This window comes from Canis lupus, chromosome 16 (genome assembly GCF_011100685.1).
Source record: "Canis lupus familiaris isolate Mischka breed German Shepherd chromosome 16, alternate assembly UU_Cfam_GSD_1.0, whole genome shotgun sequence".
In the NCBI taxonomy this organism is placed as follows: domain Eukaryota; kingdom Metazoa; phylum Chordata; class Mammalia; order Carnivora; family Canidae; genus Canis; species Canis lupus.
The window spans coordinates 1,159,493-1,179,090 of NC_049237.1; the positions used below are offsets into that span (position 1 = coordinate 1,159,493).

Genomic DNA, 19,598 nt, shown 5'->3' on the forward strand with positions numbered 1-19,598 from the left:
TAGAGGCATCCAGAATCTCTCCTAAAAACTTGAAACCCAAACTCCCTCCAGGATGTACCTCAGTGCTGCAAATCACCGCATACCCCTAAGTGATGGAAACAGCATTCCTATCATCGGTCTTGGGACCTACTCAAAACCTAAACTGGTAAATTTCTCTCTCTCTCTTTTTTTTTAACTTTCCTAGAGCATAATGTTTAATTAATTGTGTTGATCTCATTGATTTACTTTTCATAATAATGAAAGTAATCTTCAAGGAGTACTATTTGGCATCCCTGAGTATTGAACCAGAGGTTAAAACTATACCAGTTTATAATTTAAAATTATCTTGAATTAGAAAATGAGACCTTTCTTCTTCCTTTGCTGAAATTTAGCTGAATGCTGATTATTAGAATCAACTGAGGCACATGAAATTTCTGAATTTATTACTTGTGGGGTTTTAGAAACTTCTATTTGAGACTTTCTACTTTAGTCTAAGAAATACTTGGTAAAAACCTACCAGGTGTGAAGACCTAGTGTTTAGGAGCTTCAGATGTGAGAACAGTGTCTGTGCTGCCTAGGGATTAAAAATCAAATAGAGGAAGCAGACTCTTTAATAGCTAATTGTAGAACAATGAAAATAACAGTAAATGCTATCCTAGAACTATAAACTATCTCTCTGAAAATACAGAAAAGAAAATCGTTAATTTGACCTTCAGGATTGAGTGGGCTTCCATTGAAACATAGTTTCTACTTATAAGAAAAACATCTTTCTGCTTTCCTCATTGCAAGTCAAACATAATGGTGATTACCGGAATAAACAGTGCTATGGTGTAGAAACACTACCAGATTTGTGTGCATATAGGAATGACCTCTGTCAAGCTAACTAAATTAGAAGCCAAAGAGGGAGAACTGAGGCAGGATGTTGTGGGCAGAAAGGGAAGTGTAGAGGCACAAGGGTATATGATTTGTCCAGCAAAGGCCAAGCCTGCAGTGGCTGGCACAAGAAATTAGTGGTGGAGGCAGGGGCAGCTGGCTCTGGAAATGCAGGTTGAGACTAGATCATAAAGGACCTTGAATACCATGCTGAAGAGTTGGAATTTTATTCTGTATAAAGGGGGAATTATGTGAAATTTGAAAACAAAGGGAAAGCATCACAAGATCAGTGCTTTTGAAAGATAACTGTGGGGCAGCATAGAGCATGGAAGGCAGAGAAAGAAAACTAAACTACATATACCAAGATCCTAATCTCACATTCCACCGTAATTGCCCAATTCCCTTGTTTTTTTTTTTGTTTGTTTGTTTGTTTGTTTTCAATTCTCTTGTTCTTGATAATGCAAAGGAAAATCACTTTTGGAACAATTACAACTGTCTGAGTTATGGGCCCCTTCCTCTTCTTATTTTGCCCATTGTGTATGACCTCAGTTACAATCTTGGCTCCAACCACATACATGCAGAGACACCTATTTCCAGGAAATCTCTATTTCCTTTTTGTTGTTGTTTCTTTGGTGGGCGGTGAGGGGTTGTTACATATTCCCATACAACTGTGGACTGGCTACATCAGAACCACCTAGGGACTTTTCAAAAAATACAGATCCCTGGGCCTCACCTTAGTCTACCAAATCTGGATCTTTATTTTTTTTTTTTAAGATTTTATTTATTTATTCCTGAGAGACACAGAGAGAGGCATAGACACACAGGCAGAGGGAGAAGCAGGCTCCATGCAAGGAGCCCAAAGTGGGACTCAAACCTGGGAATCCAGGATCATGCCCTGAGCCAAAGGCGCAGGCGCTCAACCAGTGAGCCACTCAGGCATCCCCAGATCGAGCTTTAGAGGTAAAGGCTGAATATCTGCATTTAACAAGCTCTTTGGATAATTCTCTTGGACAGTCAAGTATGTATTCCTTCTTTTACAGATACCTCAAACTCAACATGACAAAACTACGCTATCCATCTCCCCTTCCACCCCCACCAAAATACTTCTTCTCCTAGCAAATAACACTACCACCCTGAGCCAGAAGTCTGAATGAAGAATGAAGATTCTGCCCTCTTCCTCATGCCCCCCACCTTGTCCACATTACATCCAAATCATTGCTGTTCAGTTTATCTCAGAAATATGTTCTCAATTCACCCTCCTCTTCATCTCCTTTGTCACTGCCTTAGTTTAGTTCCTAATTTATCATTAGGCTGTTCTTCCAATTTTGTCCCTTCCAATCAATGATATAAACTGGGGCTGTCAGGATCTTCCTTGGACCCCCCCAAATCTGATCATGTCACTCCTCTGCTTAATTATTTCAATGGCTCTCTATCAATTATAGGATAGAGTCCACATTCCTTATTTTGCACACTGAGCTCTCATGGTTCAGTCAAGACCCGACTGTCCAGCAGAATCTACCACCATTCTTCTATCTCCCTTCTGTGTGTCAAACATAATCGCCTAAGTTCCTAGAACAACTCCCCCATCTCCATGCCTATGAACATGCTGCCTTCTATCTATAACACCCTTTCTTGATTTGTTCAGTTCGGCAACTTCTACTAAGCCTTCACGACTCAGCTCAAGGACACTGCTCCTTAGAATCCCATCTCTCCAGCCACCACAACTTGCCTGTCTGGTGTGTTCACATAGCCCCTTTGACTTGACTCTACTGTAGCTCTTATCATATATTGTAATCATTGTTTCTCTGCAGTCTTCCACAAGACTGTGAAATTCATTATGAAAGAGAGAATGTCTTGTTCAGCTCTATATTTCCAGAATAGCATCTAGTGTGTAATGGGTATTCAGCTGGTGCTTTCAAATTAATGAGTTTGTAAAAGGGAATATCTATGTTTGTGAGCATCAGAGATGTAAATGGATATGACAACAACAGCTAAAATTTGGGGGCACCTAACGTGTAATGTATTTTCTAATTTAATCCTCAAAACATTATGAAAGGTACTACCATTTAACCCCATTTATAACAGATGATAAAACTGAAGTATAGAGAGATAGAAAATTGCCCCAAACTTACAATGCTAGAGAATACAGCCTATGTGTCTAGTAATATTAAATGCTATAATTTAGAGACATTCAAAATCAGTCATGTTATTCCCCAAAAAAGAGCTATTATTCACTTCAGGAGATAAGACATACTCTAATTAGACAATATAAGTGAGAAGAATACTATGAGAAAAGAAGATCATGTATATACCAACTACATTTGTGATCAGAAATATTACCAGTTGCAAAGTAACAAATGGACTTAATGGTATGTCTCATAAAATTAGAAACTCTAATGTAAAGAAAAATATACAACATTTATCTGCTGCAGGGGAAGATGAGAAGTGAGAACAGAGTATCTCAGATAAAGTAGATTCCTGGCTTTCTCTTCCAAGCTATGCAACTGATAACCCTTTATCATCTTCCCAGGACTGATGAAACAGAGGCTAGAACTACCTGTGCCCAAGTCAGCCACCATGAAATAAAGGTACTCAACTGAATTTAACTTCAGAATCAGTCTTAGTCCTGAAGGCAAAATTTAGTCCTGATGCCAAAATTCAGTCTTCTCTACTTGGCATGCCTTAGATTCTTTTCAAGCCCTCATTCCACAACAACTAGTAGAGGACGAATGCCAGGCTGAGGTAACCCTTTAACTGAAATTCATCTTTTATGTATGTGGTCACATCAATCAGTATCTGTCCTGGGATCCTGTTCACTTTTGACGCCAAAGTTAGAAAGCAGAAGAGTAGCAGGGAAAGATCTAGCCATATCTTCAAGAAGATAAGGGTGGAAGCAGATATGAAAGGCCAAAGTGAGGAAGGCTAACAATGCCTCTTCTTAATGAACCCAAATTTCTTTTTTTTCTATTTTACTAGTAGTTTCTTTTTATTTTTTTATAAATTTTTTTTATTGGTGTTCAATTTGCCAACATATAGAATAACACCCAGTGCTCATCCCATCAAGTGTCCCCCTCAGTGCCCGTCACCCAGTCACCCCCACCCACCCACCACCCCTTCCACTCCCCCTCCCCAGTTCATTTCCCAGAGTTAGGAGTCTCTCATGTTCTGTCTCCCTCCCTGATATTTCCCACTCATTTTTTCTCCTTTCCCCTTTATTCCCTTTCATTATTTTTTATATTCCCCAAATGAATGAGACCATACAATGTTTGTCCTTCTCCAATTGACTTATTTCACTCCGCATAATACCCTCCAGTTCCATCCACATTGAAGCAAATGGTGGGTATTTGTCGTTTCTAATGGCTGAGAAATATTCTATTGTATACATAGACCATGTCTTCTTTATCCATTCATCTTTGGATGGACACCGAGTGAGCCCAAATTTCTTGTAAAAGTGTTTCATGCCTATGGACTCAGGGAATTTGAGATGGAACCAACACTTAATATCACTAAGCACTCTGTGCATTATCCCACCTCATGATGACTAATGAAAAGTAACACCTACAAATTATCCATGTGACTTTCTCCTTTTGAAAGCTTCTCAGAATGTTTTCATACAGGGATGCAATAATCTATAATAACCTCCCTACAGCTCCATCTGGGAAGGTCCCAACAGGTGAGGGTTTGGGTCTTACTCCTTTTTTCAGTTTTGATAGAAATTAATCCTGTTTTTATAAACATCAGCCCATGGGGTTAATAATCCTTATTTATCAAAAACTTCAAGAAAAACTCAAGAATGTTTCCAGATGTGCAAATGACACAAATCCAGGACCAATGGTAAATATTTTGGAAAATGGACAATAATTTAGTTTAACAGATATTTATTGTGTGCCTACCAAATGCAGGGCATTTTTCTAGGTAGCATAGGGATTGAAACAATGGTTTAGAAACAAGGGATTTAAGTGGAGTGACTGAGGATGAAACACACACACACACATATAACTAAAATGTAAGGAAAAGCTGAAGTGCTTTAAGAGCGAACACTGGTTCAATGTTAAAGTGGCAATGAGCAAATCCAGTTATGAGGTAGATCAAGAAACATCAAGTTATGGGGAAGGAGTGGTGGTCTGGGAAGTAGACTGGGAGTCATAAATGATCCTGTATTCTTTCCTGGGTGGCCCTTGTTGAGATTCCGGTAGCTGAAAGCAGGTTTCACAGTCTGGAGAGTGAGCCAAGGGCTTTGTATCTGGGGCAAGGGAAAGGTGAAGTCCAAACCCTTGAGTAGTAAGGGGGAGCCTGAAAAATCAAGTCTGTTCTGCCCCTGAGCTGGAAGGGGATGGGGGGGATAGGCTTAGGACTCCTCAGGATTTTGCCATCCTTTAAATATTCCTCGCTTTTTCTTCAATGCCCATCAAATCTCCTCCTCTCAACCCAGGGAACCTTATTTCACATTATACCAGGCATTTTTATTAAATTCTGGGGACAACATGCTAAAGGAAAAGAATAATGCAATGACACTTGTGAAAGCACGGTAAAAGAACTTGATTCAAGGGCAGGTGCTGTTGTGATAGGTCTAAGAACCACTGCAATGGGATTTTGCAGGAGCGGTGAAGCAGAGAGGTTGAGCTCCCACTCCAAAAACAGCAAGGGAATTTATAGCGAAGGAGCAGGGTGGGGGTCAGTGGCTGGAAAAATGCTGAGAGAAAACATCAGGGATAAGGGCTAAATTGGTTGATTGGCTAAATCAATCTAACAGGATTCTTGCTATGACATTGCCTGGGCGATGGTGGCAGTTGAGGGTTCCTGATTAGACAGGGAGAGGGATCATACATAGAGGGCAAGGAGTTGTTCCTAAACTGACTTATCAGGATTCTTGCTGAAGTCGGTTGATGCAAAAACAAAAGAATCTTTGTCAGCAGTCGGAGTGGTTCCATAACCTCCACCTAAAGAGACCAGGAACCAGACAGCAAGCACAAATAAGTGTCCTGAGGAGGTAAGTCTATTTCTGTGTTTTGTTCTGCTTTCCCATTCTGATAGCAGGCATGAGTGCAAGAATCAGCAAAACTGGAGACCCCACTGACCAGTCCAAGGATAGCACCTTCTCCACTACAGTCAGTTGTATGCACAAGCAAGGGTGCAGCATGGCCTGACTTTCTAACAATTTTCAGAAAACATTATAAAGTAATTACGATTTTTTTTAATGTTTATTTATTTATGATAGTCACACACAGAGAGAGGCAGAGACACAGACAGAGGGAGAAGCAGGCTCCATGCACTAGGAGCCCGACATGGGATTCGATCCCGGGTCTTCAGGATCGCGCCCTGGGCCAAAGTCAGGCACCAAACCGCTGCGCCACCCAGGGATCCCAAAGTAATTATGAATTTTTAGGTAATGGCAACTCATTTATGGTTTTGTAAAATGTTCTGTGGGCTGATATTCTGAGGGTCAAGAATTCAGTTGGTGTTTGTTTTTACTTTAGTGCAGTGTATATCCTGAGTTCTTTCCAATACCTGTGATCCCCTCATACTCACACACCTGCCACAGAAGCCTTGGCTTTTAAAAATCAAACACCAAGAAATGACCTCTGCATTTTGTTTTATACACACACACACACTATCATTCCTCTCCAGAGGCAATTAGTGCTACACATCAAGCTGCAAAAAATAGTTTGGGCCGGTAACAACAACAACAAAATACCAGGGAGCAAAGAATGGGTTTCTTTTTCAAAAATATTAACCTGTCCAAATTACAATGAATTAAAATGAGAAGAGACAGAACACATAGAGATCAGGTGAGAAGGCTTCTATAATAAATCAGGCAAAAAAGAACAAAGACTTGAACGTGGTTGGTAGCTCTGAGGAAACTAATTTGGCTGGAGCCTAGGAAGGAAGGAACTTGGCGGACCACACATCATTGAGGGAAGCTCTACAAAGCTTGGCAACCAATTGGATCTAGGCTAAGGAGAGCAGATGGTAGATCTAAGGCCAAAAATGATGTTTTAGGCCCAAATCTAAGGCTTTGAAACTTATTGAGTCAAATCTAAGGCTTTGAAACTTACTGAGTCACTTACTCCCTTATTTTTTATCTACCTCCTTTTCTTTTTTTAACATTTAAAATTTTGAAGTACAATGGACTTAAGGCGGGACAAATGCTTTTTGTCGCTCCTTAGCTATAAGATCCAAAATTAGAACATACCAGACCCCAGAAACTCTGTGTGTGCCCTTCCCAACCTGAAAGCCTTCCTCCCTCAAGAGGGATTGCTCTTCTAAGTCTTACGGTGATGACTTTTCTTGTTTTTTTTGTAAGAATTTTCTAAGAGTTACACAACTGTAACATACATTTCTATACAATTTTTGAACTTCACATGAATAGAAACACTGGTTGCCCCATTTTTTTCTGCTTCTTTTCTAAATATAATCTTGTAAAACTCACCCATGTAATTAATCACGGTCTTTGGCCATTTTTATTGCTGTATGACTGCTTAATCATAAGAATATGTCAGTATCCATTTCACTGTTGATGGGCATTTGAATTGCTTCCAGTTTGGGGCTTTGCAGACACTATTTCTAGAAAGAGTCCTACACAGGTCTTATTGCACACATGTATGAATTTAGCTAAGATATACATGTAAGAGGAACTGCTGTCCCGTGGAGTACAGTATCTTCAATTTTAGGAGATGATGTCAATATAAATAATTTCCAAGGTATTCGTATAATTTGCACTTCTTCCAACAATGTATGAGGGTGGCTCTGCTCCTCATTCTCATCAACATTTGGTGTCTTTTTAATTAATGTCATTTTATAAGTGTAAATAAACTCTTATTGTGGTTTAATTTCCCTTTACTCTAGATGAAATTGGCCAGTTTTTCCTATTTTTATTAAACATTTTTGATATCTTTCACGAAGTGTGCCTTCTGTGCATTTTTCTTTTTTGGATTTCTCTTTTCTTCTTGATAGTGGATTTGTAAAATATCTAGTATGAGACCTTTGTCAGTTACATCTATGCGAAAATACCCCTTCCTATTTGTCTTTTTACTTTTGGTGTCTCGATGAACAGAGTCTATTTTCATAGTCCCGTTTATCGCTTAATGTATGTATCATTAGTACTCTCTGTAGCTCAAGAAATCCTTCTTTACCCTAGTGTCTTCTTGGGTTGGGTCCTCTGGAGAACAGCCTCTGAGAAGGAGACTTGCATGCGGGCGGCTCAGCGGAGAACACTCTCAGGACTCAGGCCTGTAGAAGGGAGAATAGCAGTTCCTACAGTGGGAAGAGTGCACTGTGATCCGGTCGCTCCTTGGTCCCACAGGGTGCTCTGGAGGGGGCCACGGGGTTGTGCTGGGTTGGGGTGCGAGAGCCAGCCTGTTCTACCCTGGATCGCGCGTGCAGGGAATCAGACGGGAGTAAGCAGCGGCCCACACTGCTGGCAGCTAAGCCAAGGAGGGCGTCTGCCCTGCGGCACCCGCCACCGCCACTACGGCTACCGGAGGTCTCCTGAGCCTGCGGGCTTCGTATGCGAAGTCCACCCCCTGGGAGAAGCGCTCCCAGAGTGGTTTGGTCTCTCCCCTGGAAAGGTCTTTAACGAGGTAGGTTAAGAGGAACTAGCTCCTGCTCGGCAGGTGCCGCCGCCGGGCGCCGCCCCGCTCCCCCGCCCCGGCCCGCCCCGCCCCGCCCCGCCCCGCCGCCTCCAGCCCCGCGGCCGCCCCGGCTCCAGCGCCCGAACCCGGGAGCCGGAGCGCGGGGAAGGGGAAGGGGGACGGGAAGGGCCAGGACCGCGCGGCCGGCGGAGGGGCGGGCGCCGCTCCTGAGCCCGCCGCTCCGGTCTGGGGCCGCCCGGCTGCCTCCTCCTTCCTCCCCCCTGGGCTCCCGCCCCCGGCCCCTGCGGGGAGGGCACGCCCCGGCGGCTGAGCGCGAGGGGGAGGTGGCGGACCTCCAGGACGGCCCGCCGGAGCGTGACCAGGACGGGGACTCGTCCACACAGCCGGGAAAGCCCCTCTGACCGCTCGGACCAACTCCCCAGATCGCACGCGGAGGCTCGTCCTCAGACACATCTCAGGCTGCGCAGCCTGACCCGGAGGGGTCCAAGTCTCGAGTCCAGACGACCCGGCTCCCCACTTCCTGGCATGAAAGCCGTGGAGTTTGGTGTTCTCAGTGCCAAAAAGGAGCCATCCGGCCGCGGGGCTCAGGCGGACCCGGCCCAGGCACTGCTCCAGAGCGCTCGGCCCCAGCGCGCGCAGCGCGACCACGCGGGCTAACAGTCCGGGAGGCCCCGCCGGGGGCCAGCGGGGCGTGCTGCGCTCAGCTCCCGGTGCCACCTGCCACCGCCGCCTGACGCCGGGGGACGGAGGCCAGGGACCCGCCCCGCCCGTGCCCCAGGACGGCTGGCGCCGGGACGGGACAGGGCCCATGGAACCCCTGTGTCCAGATCCGTCTCCTGCCAGACCAGAGCAACTCTAAGCAGACGGGGGCCAAACGCAAGACCCAGAAGCCTGTGAGGAGCCTTACACCTTCGAGATCCCCCTCCTCCAAGCTCAGAGGAGGACCCTGCTGCCAACCGTGGTGGATTTTGAGAAGTTTTCCCGCCATCGTGTCATTGGGAAGGTGTCGGTGCCTCTGTGCGAGGTTGACCTGCTGAAAGGCGGGCATTGGTGGAAGGCGCTGGTCCCCGGCTCTCAGAATGAAGTGGAGCTGGGGGAGCTGCTTCTGTCACTGAATTATCTCCCCAGTGCTGGGACGCTGAATGTGGATGTCATTCGAGCCAAGCAGCTTCTTCAAACCGATGTGACCCAAGGTTCAGACCCCTTTGTGACAATCCAGCTGGTACATGGACTCAAGCTTGTGAAAACAAAGAAGACATCCTTCTTAAGAGGCACACTCGATCCCTTTTACAATGAATCCTTCAGCTTCAAAGTTCCCCAAGAAGAACTTGAAAATGCCAGCTTAGTGTGTACAGTGTTGGCCACAACATGCCAAGCAGCAGTGACTTCATCGGAAGAATTGTCATCGGCCAGTACTCCTCGGGCCCCTCTGAATCCAACCACTGGCAGCGGGTGCTCAACACTCACCGCACCGCAGTGGAGCAGTGGCACAGCCCGAGGTCCCCGGCTGAGTGTGACCGCGTGTCTCCCGCCTCGCTGGAGGTGACCTGAGGGCTGCAGGGAAAGCAGCTTTCATTTGTTGGAGGGGAAAAAAAAAAAAGGAAGAAAATTAAGACAGAAAAAAATGTGTCATGTGCCTATTATATCCACAACGGAAACACACATACACAAATCCTCTCAGAACTGAGAGGAGGCTGGCTGTTGAACACAAAATGGTTGCCCTCAATGAGCAAAGCCTGAGAACTTTCTGGAAAACCCATCTGTATGTCACGAGCGGAGTGGACTCTGCTGTGAGACTTACTGGCAGTGCTTGCTCCTGTTGATACCCCTACCCCCAAATGCACTTTCAACCCTCAGGCCTCCCCAAGGGTGCCAGCCTCCATTGAGATGAAATTCTCTAAGAGCTTGGCCGGTGTGCGGGAGGCCCGACCCCCACACCCAGAATGCACAGCTGCTGACTGGGTGGCTTCTGAACAGCCTGCTGTTCCCTGGGGTTCTTCAAACCTGATACCTTTCTCCCAAAATGTAAGTACTTTGTCTTCTCTTTAGTAGACGTGATAGATTAGACTCTGAAGAAACCAAGTGGCACCCAAAAATATGCCGGTGTAAGAAACTTCCCTGGCTTCACTGAACTTGTCCTCATGTTATCCTACTCCTAAGGACCCCCTGTGGGTAGTATGTGAACGTTCTCATGTGTGTGCCCTCGCAGGTGAACACGTGTGTGTCCCTGTGTGTCCTCCTGGTGAGCAAGGCGCTCTGCGGGACCTCAGCCCTCCGCCCTCCCTTCTCTCTGCCTCTCCCAGTGAAATCTCACCCAGTGTCCTCCTGTCTGTCAAGACCCCACCTTCAGTAACAGCATGTGCGGATATCAAGTAAACAGAATATGATAGAGCAAAAGTAACCTTATTTGACCGATTCGTGTGGTGATTGTGGCACCCAGAAGACCTGCAAAGGACAGCTACATGGATTAAAATGCCACCACACTCCCATCCAAGATGACTCCTTCCTTTGTCATACTCTGAGCATCTCTGTGTTTGTGTGTGACCCAAAGTCGTTTTTCTCGTGCTAAGGAATTAGTGTAGTTAGAATAGATCTTTCCCTTGGATGCTTCTGTATCGTTCCCACAGCCTGTTGTCTGGCGTAATGGGGAGCTATTTATTGAAATTAAAGATTATTTATTTGTGCCATGCAAAAAAAAGGGGGGGGGGATGGCTCCTGCCACGAAAGCTGTCTTCAAGTTACAACTTAATCTCCTTCCTGAACTGCCCATTCTAGGTTTCTTGCATCCTTATCCAACATCTCTTCTGGTCTAGGTGGCTTATGAAATATTACAAGCTAGATGCTCATCTCTGAGTTGTAAGAGTTCCTGGTCAACCAATCCTTCTCAGATTATGGTGCTGCTCTTAGCTGTTAACTATCAAAATTGGGAAGGGGTGTATCATTGGATGCCCTAGGTGCCCAACATTTCCTCCTTGGCTCATCATGTAACAGCGGAGAAGCCCTATCTCCTCCTGTGAGAAGGTACTTACCCCTGCCAGTATGGCAACATCTTTCCTCAAATACTGAACTCTTGAAATAAGCACCCTGGGTTCCCCTGGGAACTAGGACCTAGAATCCACAGAGCCTCAAATTCAGGGATGAGAAGCACACATTTTCTAAGTGAGTCAAAGGGAATAATGCTAAGCTGAACCACTCCTGCTGTATTTTCAGATTTGTGTATTCTACTTAATGGAGACACAGGACTATAATGGATGTAGACCTAGGATATATGTTACCTTCTGGAAGGTGGCACTGCATCCTTATAGGACTCTCCCCTTTCTTTTTTTTTTTAATTTTTATTTATTTATGATAGTCACACACACAGAGAGAGAGAGAGGGGCAGAGACAACAGGCAGAGGGAGAGAAGCAAAGGCTCCATGCACCGGGAGCCCGATGTGGGACTCGATCCCGGGTCTCCAGGATTGTGCCCTGGGCCAAAGGCAGGTGGCCAACCGCTGCGCCACCCAGGGATCCCAACTCTCCCCTTTCTTGAGTGAAGGAAGGGTGCTGTTGACCATTTTAGGAAACTGAATTCTTTATTTCACTGATACCATCCTTAATGCATGGAGTCAAAATTTTGCATTTAAGATTCTACTGTCGTGTCATTTATTTGAGTCTCCAAATATAGTATTCTATTTGATCTTTCTGAGTTTTCCTTAAAGTGGAATTTTCTTAAAGAATCTGTCAGAATCTACATACAACTTCTCTTATGCTACATTTAAGAATTAAAAAGAAGCATTTTTCTCACATCCACATTTCCAACTAGTTCTTCCATATTGATTAAAATTAAGTCCAAAATAAGTAATTCACCTCATTGCTGCTTCTGCCATCTGAAGGAAAATATTTTTAGCAAGCAAAGACTGTACCAGATATTCAGCTTTTAGAAAAGGCTCTTAATGATAGCTGAATAATTGAAGACTCTAACTATTATAACTTGCTTCTGTGCCCTCCTGAAGTAAAGCATCATTCGTATATTGCTTCAGTACCGCACTCCCAACTTAGCCTTTGTCTTTCTTGTTTTCTTATCCTAAATGCTCTCCCCTGTGCCTCTTGTCTTGGGTGATCTTTGAAAAAATAAGCATATACTTTAATATGCATTGTTAGAGGTTTTTCCCCTTGTATTAAGTCTATTTTGAGTTCTGTACTTCCATTTATCAGTTCCAGCCACAAAATCTCAGTGCTATTTCTGAGATTGTATTTACCATCTCATATGAGGCTTTATTCTTTTCATTAATACTATGTATATACCCAATAATGGAAGTAGTATTTTTATTTTGACCGTTGAATTTTTGGAATCTACCCCAAGTCTCCTCTTCCAGTGTGTTTTGTTATCACGCTTGCTGTCATCCATAACATCTCATTTTCCAGGGTGTTTGGGGGGAGGGGGTGTTGCCTCAATTTCTATTCAAGTTCTATTAATCATGTTGTCAATTAATAAAGCAAAGAGATATTTCTGACATTCCTGGAAAGTGTGTCTCTTTTCCCAGCTATTTGCGACTATGAATCCTATTTCCTAATACCATCTGTGTAGCCAATTTTTTCATTTTTCATATCCTCTTATCTTCTCAGTAGTGATGACTTTCAAACTGAAGTAGGGAAAGAAAATACAATTTATGCTTCCAGTGCTTTTTTATTTCCAGGCCAGGACTACAAAGTCACTAGAAATGCAAGAGATTTCTTTTCTCACTCATTCTCAATAAATCGACTTCTGTGGGCCAGAATTCATAGGTCTGTTGAGATTTGTCAAGAATTTGGTCAGAACACTGAAGATATAGAAGCAAGCACAAGGAGTTCTCAGTATTTTGTGAACAAGATTGGAATGATCACCATCTGAATATGAGGTCATTAAAAATCTATAAATAGGATTAACCCCTCTACTCCACACACACCTAAAAGATGATTTGAATATTTTATTCAGCGAGACTAGATGCTTATCTTTGATGGAAATATCCATCACAGCTTCCGTTTCTTCTTAAGAAAATATGTAACTAAAATGAGACATACTCATGTATATTTAAAATGTCATCAGACCTAAAGAACAGCAATTTATGTGCAATCTGAAGAATGGATAACTTATGTTTCCAGTGTCAAGAGTTTGTCAGGTCTTTAGGTTCTGTCAATGTTCAGGGGAGCAAATATTCTTATGCTTCATGCAGGTTAATAAATGAACAAAGATTTGGATACCAAATTTGAAAAATCTAACACCCCCCAACACTCTTCTTTCCCAGTTTATTGAGGAAGAATTTGACATACAATAAACTATAACATATTTGAAGTATTCAATTTGATGCGTTTGACTCCTCTGTACACACATGAAGCCATCACTATATCAAGATGGGTAAACATATCCAGCACTGTAAAAGTTTCCTTGTGTTCTTTTTTTTTTTTAAGATTTATTTATTTATTTATGATAGACACACCGAGAGAGGAGAGGCAGAGACACAGGAGGCGGGAGAAGCAGGCTCCATGCCGGGAGCCCGACGCGGGACTCGATCCCGGGACTCCAGGATTGCGCCCTGGGCCAAAGGCAGGTGCCAACCTCTGAGCCACCCAGGGATCCCCAGTTTCCTTGTGTTCTTTCACAATTCCTCCCTGCCACCCATGGGGGGATTCACCCCTTGTCTCCCACCCCAGATAATCACTGATCTGCATCTGAAATATACATTAGTTTTCATTTTCTGCGTATTTTACACAAATGGAATCATTATTTACTTTTCGTCTGGCTTCTTTCACTTAGTATAATTGCCTTCATATTTCACGTCATGTTGCTATTATCAGTATTTCACTCCTTTTATATTACTGAATGATATTCCCTTCTGTGGATATATCTCAGTTTGTTTATCCCAAACTTTAATTTATAATGGAGACTTCTTTCAATGAACTTGTGCCCTCTTATAACTTGGCTGTTGTGAAATCTCTCATCCCCTGGTAAACTGATCAAATTCCATCTCTGAGGCCACAAGCTAGGGCAGACTTGGGAAAGATAGAGTCCCCCACTGGGGGTGGGAAGGGAGTCCCTGTGGAGGTCAGTGTCCTTAGCCTCCAGACAACCATCTTCCAATCCAAAACATGTAATTGGGAATTTGTCATTTTTGTTTGTAAAAACAATGTCTGTGTGCTGAGTGTCCTGATGAAGAATCATGAAAAGAAAGATCCATTTCTCTTCTTCCCCCCCATAACCCCCTTGTCATTTCAGACACCCTAAGGGGACCTGTGCAAAGTCAGTGAAGATTGCCATTGACACAGGATACCGGCCATTGATGGGGCCTACATCTACCAAAATGAGCATGAAGTGGGGGAGGCCATCAGGGAGAAGATAGCCAAAGGAAAGGTTGCGGAGGGAGGATATTTTTCTACTGTGGAAAGGTAAGAATCTTCCCTTCAATCTCCAATTCCTTATATTAATAGTGGATCTGGTGTCACTATTCTCCAAAAGAACTCCAAAAGAGGGTGAGGTTCTCAACTCCCAAATTTCTCATTCTTGACCCAGAATTTAGGGACTGATTAATTAGCCCATTGAAGGTTTAAGGCAAGTCTCCTTCTTCATACATGGGTATTGATTTAAAACAATATGGGGGGCAGCCCGGGTGGCTCAGCGGTTTAGCCCCACCTTCAAGCCCAGGGCATGATCCTGGAGACCCGGGATCGAGTCCCATGTCGGGCTCTCTACATGGAGCTCACTTTTGCCTCTGCCTGTGTCTCTGCCTCTCTCTCTGTGTGTGTCTCTCATGAATAAATAAAATAAGTAAAATCTTAAAAAAAAAAAAAAAACAGGTTAGAACAATATGGGAAGAACAAATCTACAGAGCAGAAAAATTGAGGAGCAGAGACAAGACAGAAGTTGGTTCATATTACATAAGCATTTGCCAAAGCTTTCTTTAAAGGGCAGACTTCTTTTTCTTTTCTGTATGCCTATTTGTCCATAGATTGCTATTATTTTTAATTGAGCTCCAATTCATGTGCCATAAAGTTCCGCCGACTTAAACCAGTGGCTTTTTTGTGTATTCACAAAGTACATAACCATCTCAACTCTCTTATTCCATAATGTTTTCATCACTCCCAAAAGGAAGCCCCATACCCACCAGTAGTCACTCCCCATTTTCCTTCTCCCCCCCTCCCCCCAGTCACTGACAACTACTGATCTACTTTCTGTTTTATAGTTTTCCTATTTTGGACATTTCGTATGAATTGAATCATACAATATGTTGGCCTTTTGTGTCTAGCTTCTTTTACTTAGTATAACATTTTTCTAGGTTATTCATGTTATAGCACGTATGAGAATTTCATTTATTTCTATGGCCAAATAATGCTCTATTGCGTGGATATACGATGTTTATATCACTACATTTTGAGCATTTGAGATTTCCAATAGTAGAAATCACTATCCACTGAAGTGCAATCAGAAGGATAAAGCATCATGATTAAAATGCAAGCCAGTGGGAATATAGGATGTATATTTACAGGCAGCTTTGCAGAAATAAAGCTGTAACAAACTTTGGAGAACATGTAATACAATTCTCCTGAGTGTTCTAAAAGAGGAACAAGATACTGCTTCTAACTTCATTCATCCATTCCCATACACTGCCCCCTTCCTCCTCCCAGCTCCCCATTCAGGCTCCTTGCAAGCTCCCTAGGTGTTTGGATTTCCCCAAGTCCCCCAGCCATCTTATGGATTATGATTCCAAGGGGCCACATATCACCACTATCCCAAAATATCAGCCTGAAGCTTTTTCCTTATTATAGCTTTATAATTCTGATTCCTTAAGATTTTATTATTACAAACAGTCTCTCCTTAGAGCAAACAACCAAATCTTAACCTGCTGCTTCCCAAAATATTTCTGGGGAAGAAAAATATTGAACTCAGATCCTAGAAACTTAGGCAAAGCAGCCTGCCCAAAGTTAGAAAGTATTTTTGAAGACTTATGTCTTGTCCTAAAATTTTTTTTAGACTTTTATATTTTCCCCATAATATAAACTCATTCGTTTCATTTTGTTTCAGTGTAAAAATTGATTCTAAGTTACCACCAGGAAAATAAACCGAAAACCTTTTCTGCTCATCTACTCTGGTAAACAGTTGAAGCTATTGCGATATCTATCATGTTGGAAAATTTGAAACCAAATTAAGTCATCTAGTTCATAAAGTTGCTATGAGTAACATATACAAAGCACTTAAACATAGTACCTGGCACAGAGCTAGGACGATATGTGTTTGTTGAATAAAAATAAATTAAAATGTGTAAAAACAATTTTCAGCTAGATGGGATGGCAGCAATAACTCACCAAAAGGGGCCTACAGTAATGATAAAACATATTTTTCCACTACTCTTTTCACTGTGTTTTTCTCTTCTTTATGCATTGAAAGGCAAGAAAAAAATTATTGTCCAATGTACAGAAAAATCTAATTTTATCAATTTTACTTTCCCTAACTTGTGACAAAAAGGGTACAGAAATTCAAGATTTTTTCCCAAAAAACACTTTGAACAAAATTTGATGCTCCAAGGAGTTGTATTACTTTATATCCCAGGCTCTGAGGATCCCTCAGTACCCTGTGCTTAAAAGACTTTAAGGGTACACTGCTTCAGTTTGACAATGTAAACCTTAATCTTCATTACCTAACACTTTAGAGATTGTCTAATTTCATTTTTTTCATTAAGCTAAAATTTCTTATTTTTTCCAGCTTTATTGAGATAATCATCAACATATGACATTTTGCAAGCTTAAGGTGTACACCATGTTGACTTGATACACTAATGTATTACAAAATGATTACAACACCATAGTATTAGCTAACATCTCTATCATATCAAAAAAATTGCCATTTCCTTTTGGTGGTGAGGACATTAATATCTATTCCCTCCAGCAACTTTTAATTATAATCACTATGCTTCATATTAGATCCCCATATTTATTCATCTTATAACTGGAATTTGGTACTGTTTGAACGAATATCTCCCCCATTTTCATCTGTGGATAGCTAATTATTGGAAGATGAAGCTGGGGTCTCCCACACCACCATTTTGGTGACATTATCATTTTAGCCAGAGAGCCAGTAATTTCTTGGTAGGAATTGGCAGAGTTTCCCTGGGGGCCTCAGTAGGACCAAATGAGAACAAAGCAGCAAAAAAAGGAAATCTAAACATTTGCAATAATTAAAGTTGTCCCAGCTCTCTGCACCACCTGTCCAAGGTAAGGATCCAGTGAAGTCACTCACCTAACCATATTTCTTGTCCCGCTAAAGCACACCTTTTATCAGACTGGTCATGAAAATGCAATGCTGAAGCCAGCTAGTCAGATAATGTTCCCACCTACACAATAAGGAAAAGTGAAAGTGCTGAGGGTCAATTCAGAAATTAGCAGGGAGCCCAGACCCGGCCCGCCGCTGCCGCGACCCCGCCGCGACCCCCACAGCTGCCGGCAGCCCTCAGCGCGGTGGGCGCGGTGGGCCCGGCGGTGGCCGCGCAGATGAGCGACGCGGTGGCGGAGAAGGTGCTCCGGTCCGGCGGGAGGAGTCAGGATGGAAGATTTGCCGGGAAGGCAATGGAGTTTCAGTTTCCCGGAGGCCATCTGTGGAGTTTCCAGGGAACCTGTGCCGGGGAGAAGGCATTGTGAACTCGACACCAGACAGAGTGTGGGGCTGCATGAAGCCGCTTGCTGGGACCCTGCGAGACAAGTGGGATGAGAATGTGAGCAGCTTTGAAATTATCGAAAGCATCACTGATATGCTGTGCGTGAGCAGAACCGCCACCCCCTCGGCTGCCACGAAGCTCATTTCCCCCAGGGACTTTGTGGACTTGGTGCTAGTCAAGAAGTGTGAGGACGGGATGCTCAGTTCCAATGCTGTCCACGTAGAACACCTGTTATGTCCTCTGAAGCCAGGTTACGTGAGAGGGTTTAACCACCCTTGTGGGTGCTTCTGTGAGCCTCTGCCAGGGGAGCCCAACAAGACCAAGCTGGTCACGTTCTTCCAGACTGACCTCAGTGGCTACCTCCGCCGAGTGTGGTGGACTCCTTCTTCCCCCGCAGCATGGCCGGTCTCTACACCAACCTGGAGAAAGCAGTGAAGAGGCTTTATGACTGATGGCCTCACCTGCTGGCTGAGAACTCCAGAGACCCCACAGAGCTCCTCTTGTTCGGGTCCTGGAGGGCTCAAGGGCCAGTGTTCACCCTTCAGAACCCTCTTGGGAGCAGCTCATCTCCAAGAAGCCAGCCAGAGTGGCCTCTGCCACCCTGCTCCTCCTCCAACTCGGGGCTGGTTTGGGGGTACTGCTCCAGGGCCCTGTTTGCTGGCTGTCACACCCCAACTTGGGCCAGCAGACACCAGCGGATGAGCCTCTTTGTGCGAGTCCCTGCCAGAGACTACCTGCCACTGCTCCCCCACCCCCACCCCCGCCCTCCTTTGTCAGAGTGATCCTGGAGACCCGGGATCGAGTCCCCGTTGGTCTCCTGCATGGAGCCTGCTTCTCCTTCTGCCTGTGTCTCTGCCTCTCCTCTCTCTGTCTCTTGTGAATAAATAAATCAAATCTTTTAAAAAATAAATAAAATAAAATAAAATAAAATAAAATGTCATCTTACCTCTTGTTTTACAAGCCCAGTAGCAACAAACCTCTTTCAACACATGCCTGAAGACTACAAAATGGCCAGAAAAATTCTAATACCTAGTGGTTTTTCTACTATGTTCCCTAAAGCTCCACCATTAGTAGGCCTATTTGTTCTGACACTCAAGACAACAATTTAACAGATCCTATGCTCTTGCAGAGCAAGGATTGCCAATTCTCAGCTGGAGGGGGGATACTTCTCACTGTCCACTATCCCATGTTGACCTAACCAACTTCTCATTACTTGCCATACCCCAAAATCTTTGAATTAGTCAGAACTTGTTTTTATGAATGGCAGAAATCCAACTCAAGTTGATGTTAGCTAAAAAGGGAGCCAGGAATTCCAAGGGATATCTAATTCAGGCAACAGCTGGATCCAGAAATTCAAACTATGTATCTGGCCCTCTATCTCTGGTTTGGTTGGCTTCGTCCTCAAAAATCCTTTTCTGTTTGATGGCAAAATGGCCATTTACATGCATGCCAAGCCTACATTGTCAACACAACATGACAATTCAGAGAA

General features: G+C 43.6%; 1 protein-coding gene and 2 pseudogenes across 1 annotated transcript in view; all 3 read left to right on the forward strand.

The window, feature by feature from the left end:
• LOC119874618 (aldo-keto reductase family 1 member D1) overlaps positions 1–19,598 on the forward strand; it is a 50,449-nt gene continuing 30,851 nt past the window's right edge. Inside the window, 5 exon segments of the mRNA XM_038559247.1 lie at positions 1–145; positions 1,705–1,713; positions 14,690–14,735; positions 14,738–14,817; positions 14,819–14,938. Coding sequence (XP_038415175.1) covers positions 53–145; positions 1,705–1,713; positions 14,690–14,735; positions 14,738–14,817; positions 14,819–14,938 — 348 coding nt within the window. The 5' untranslated portion in view covers positions 1–52.
• On the forward strand, positions 9,179–10,027 carry LOC119877110 (annotated as a pseudogene).
• On the forward strand, positions 16,746–18,576 carry LOC119877111 (annotated as a pseudogene).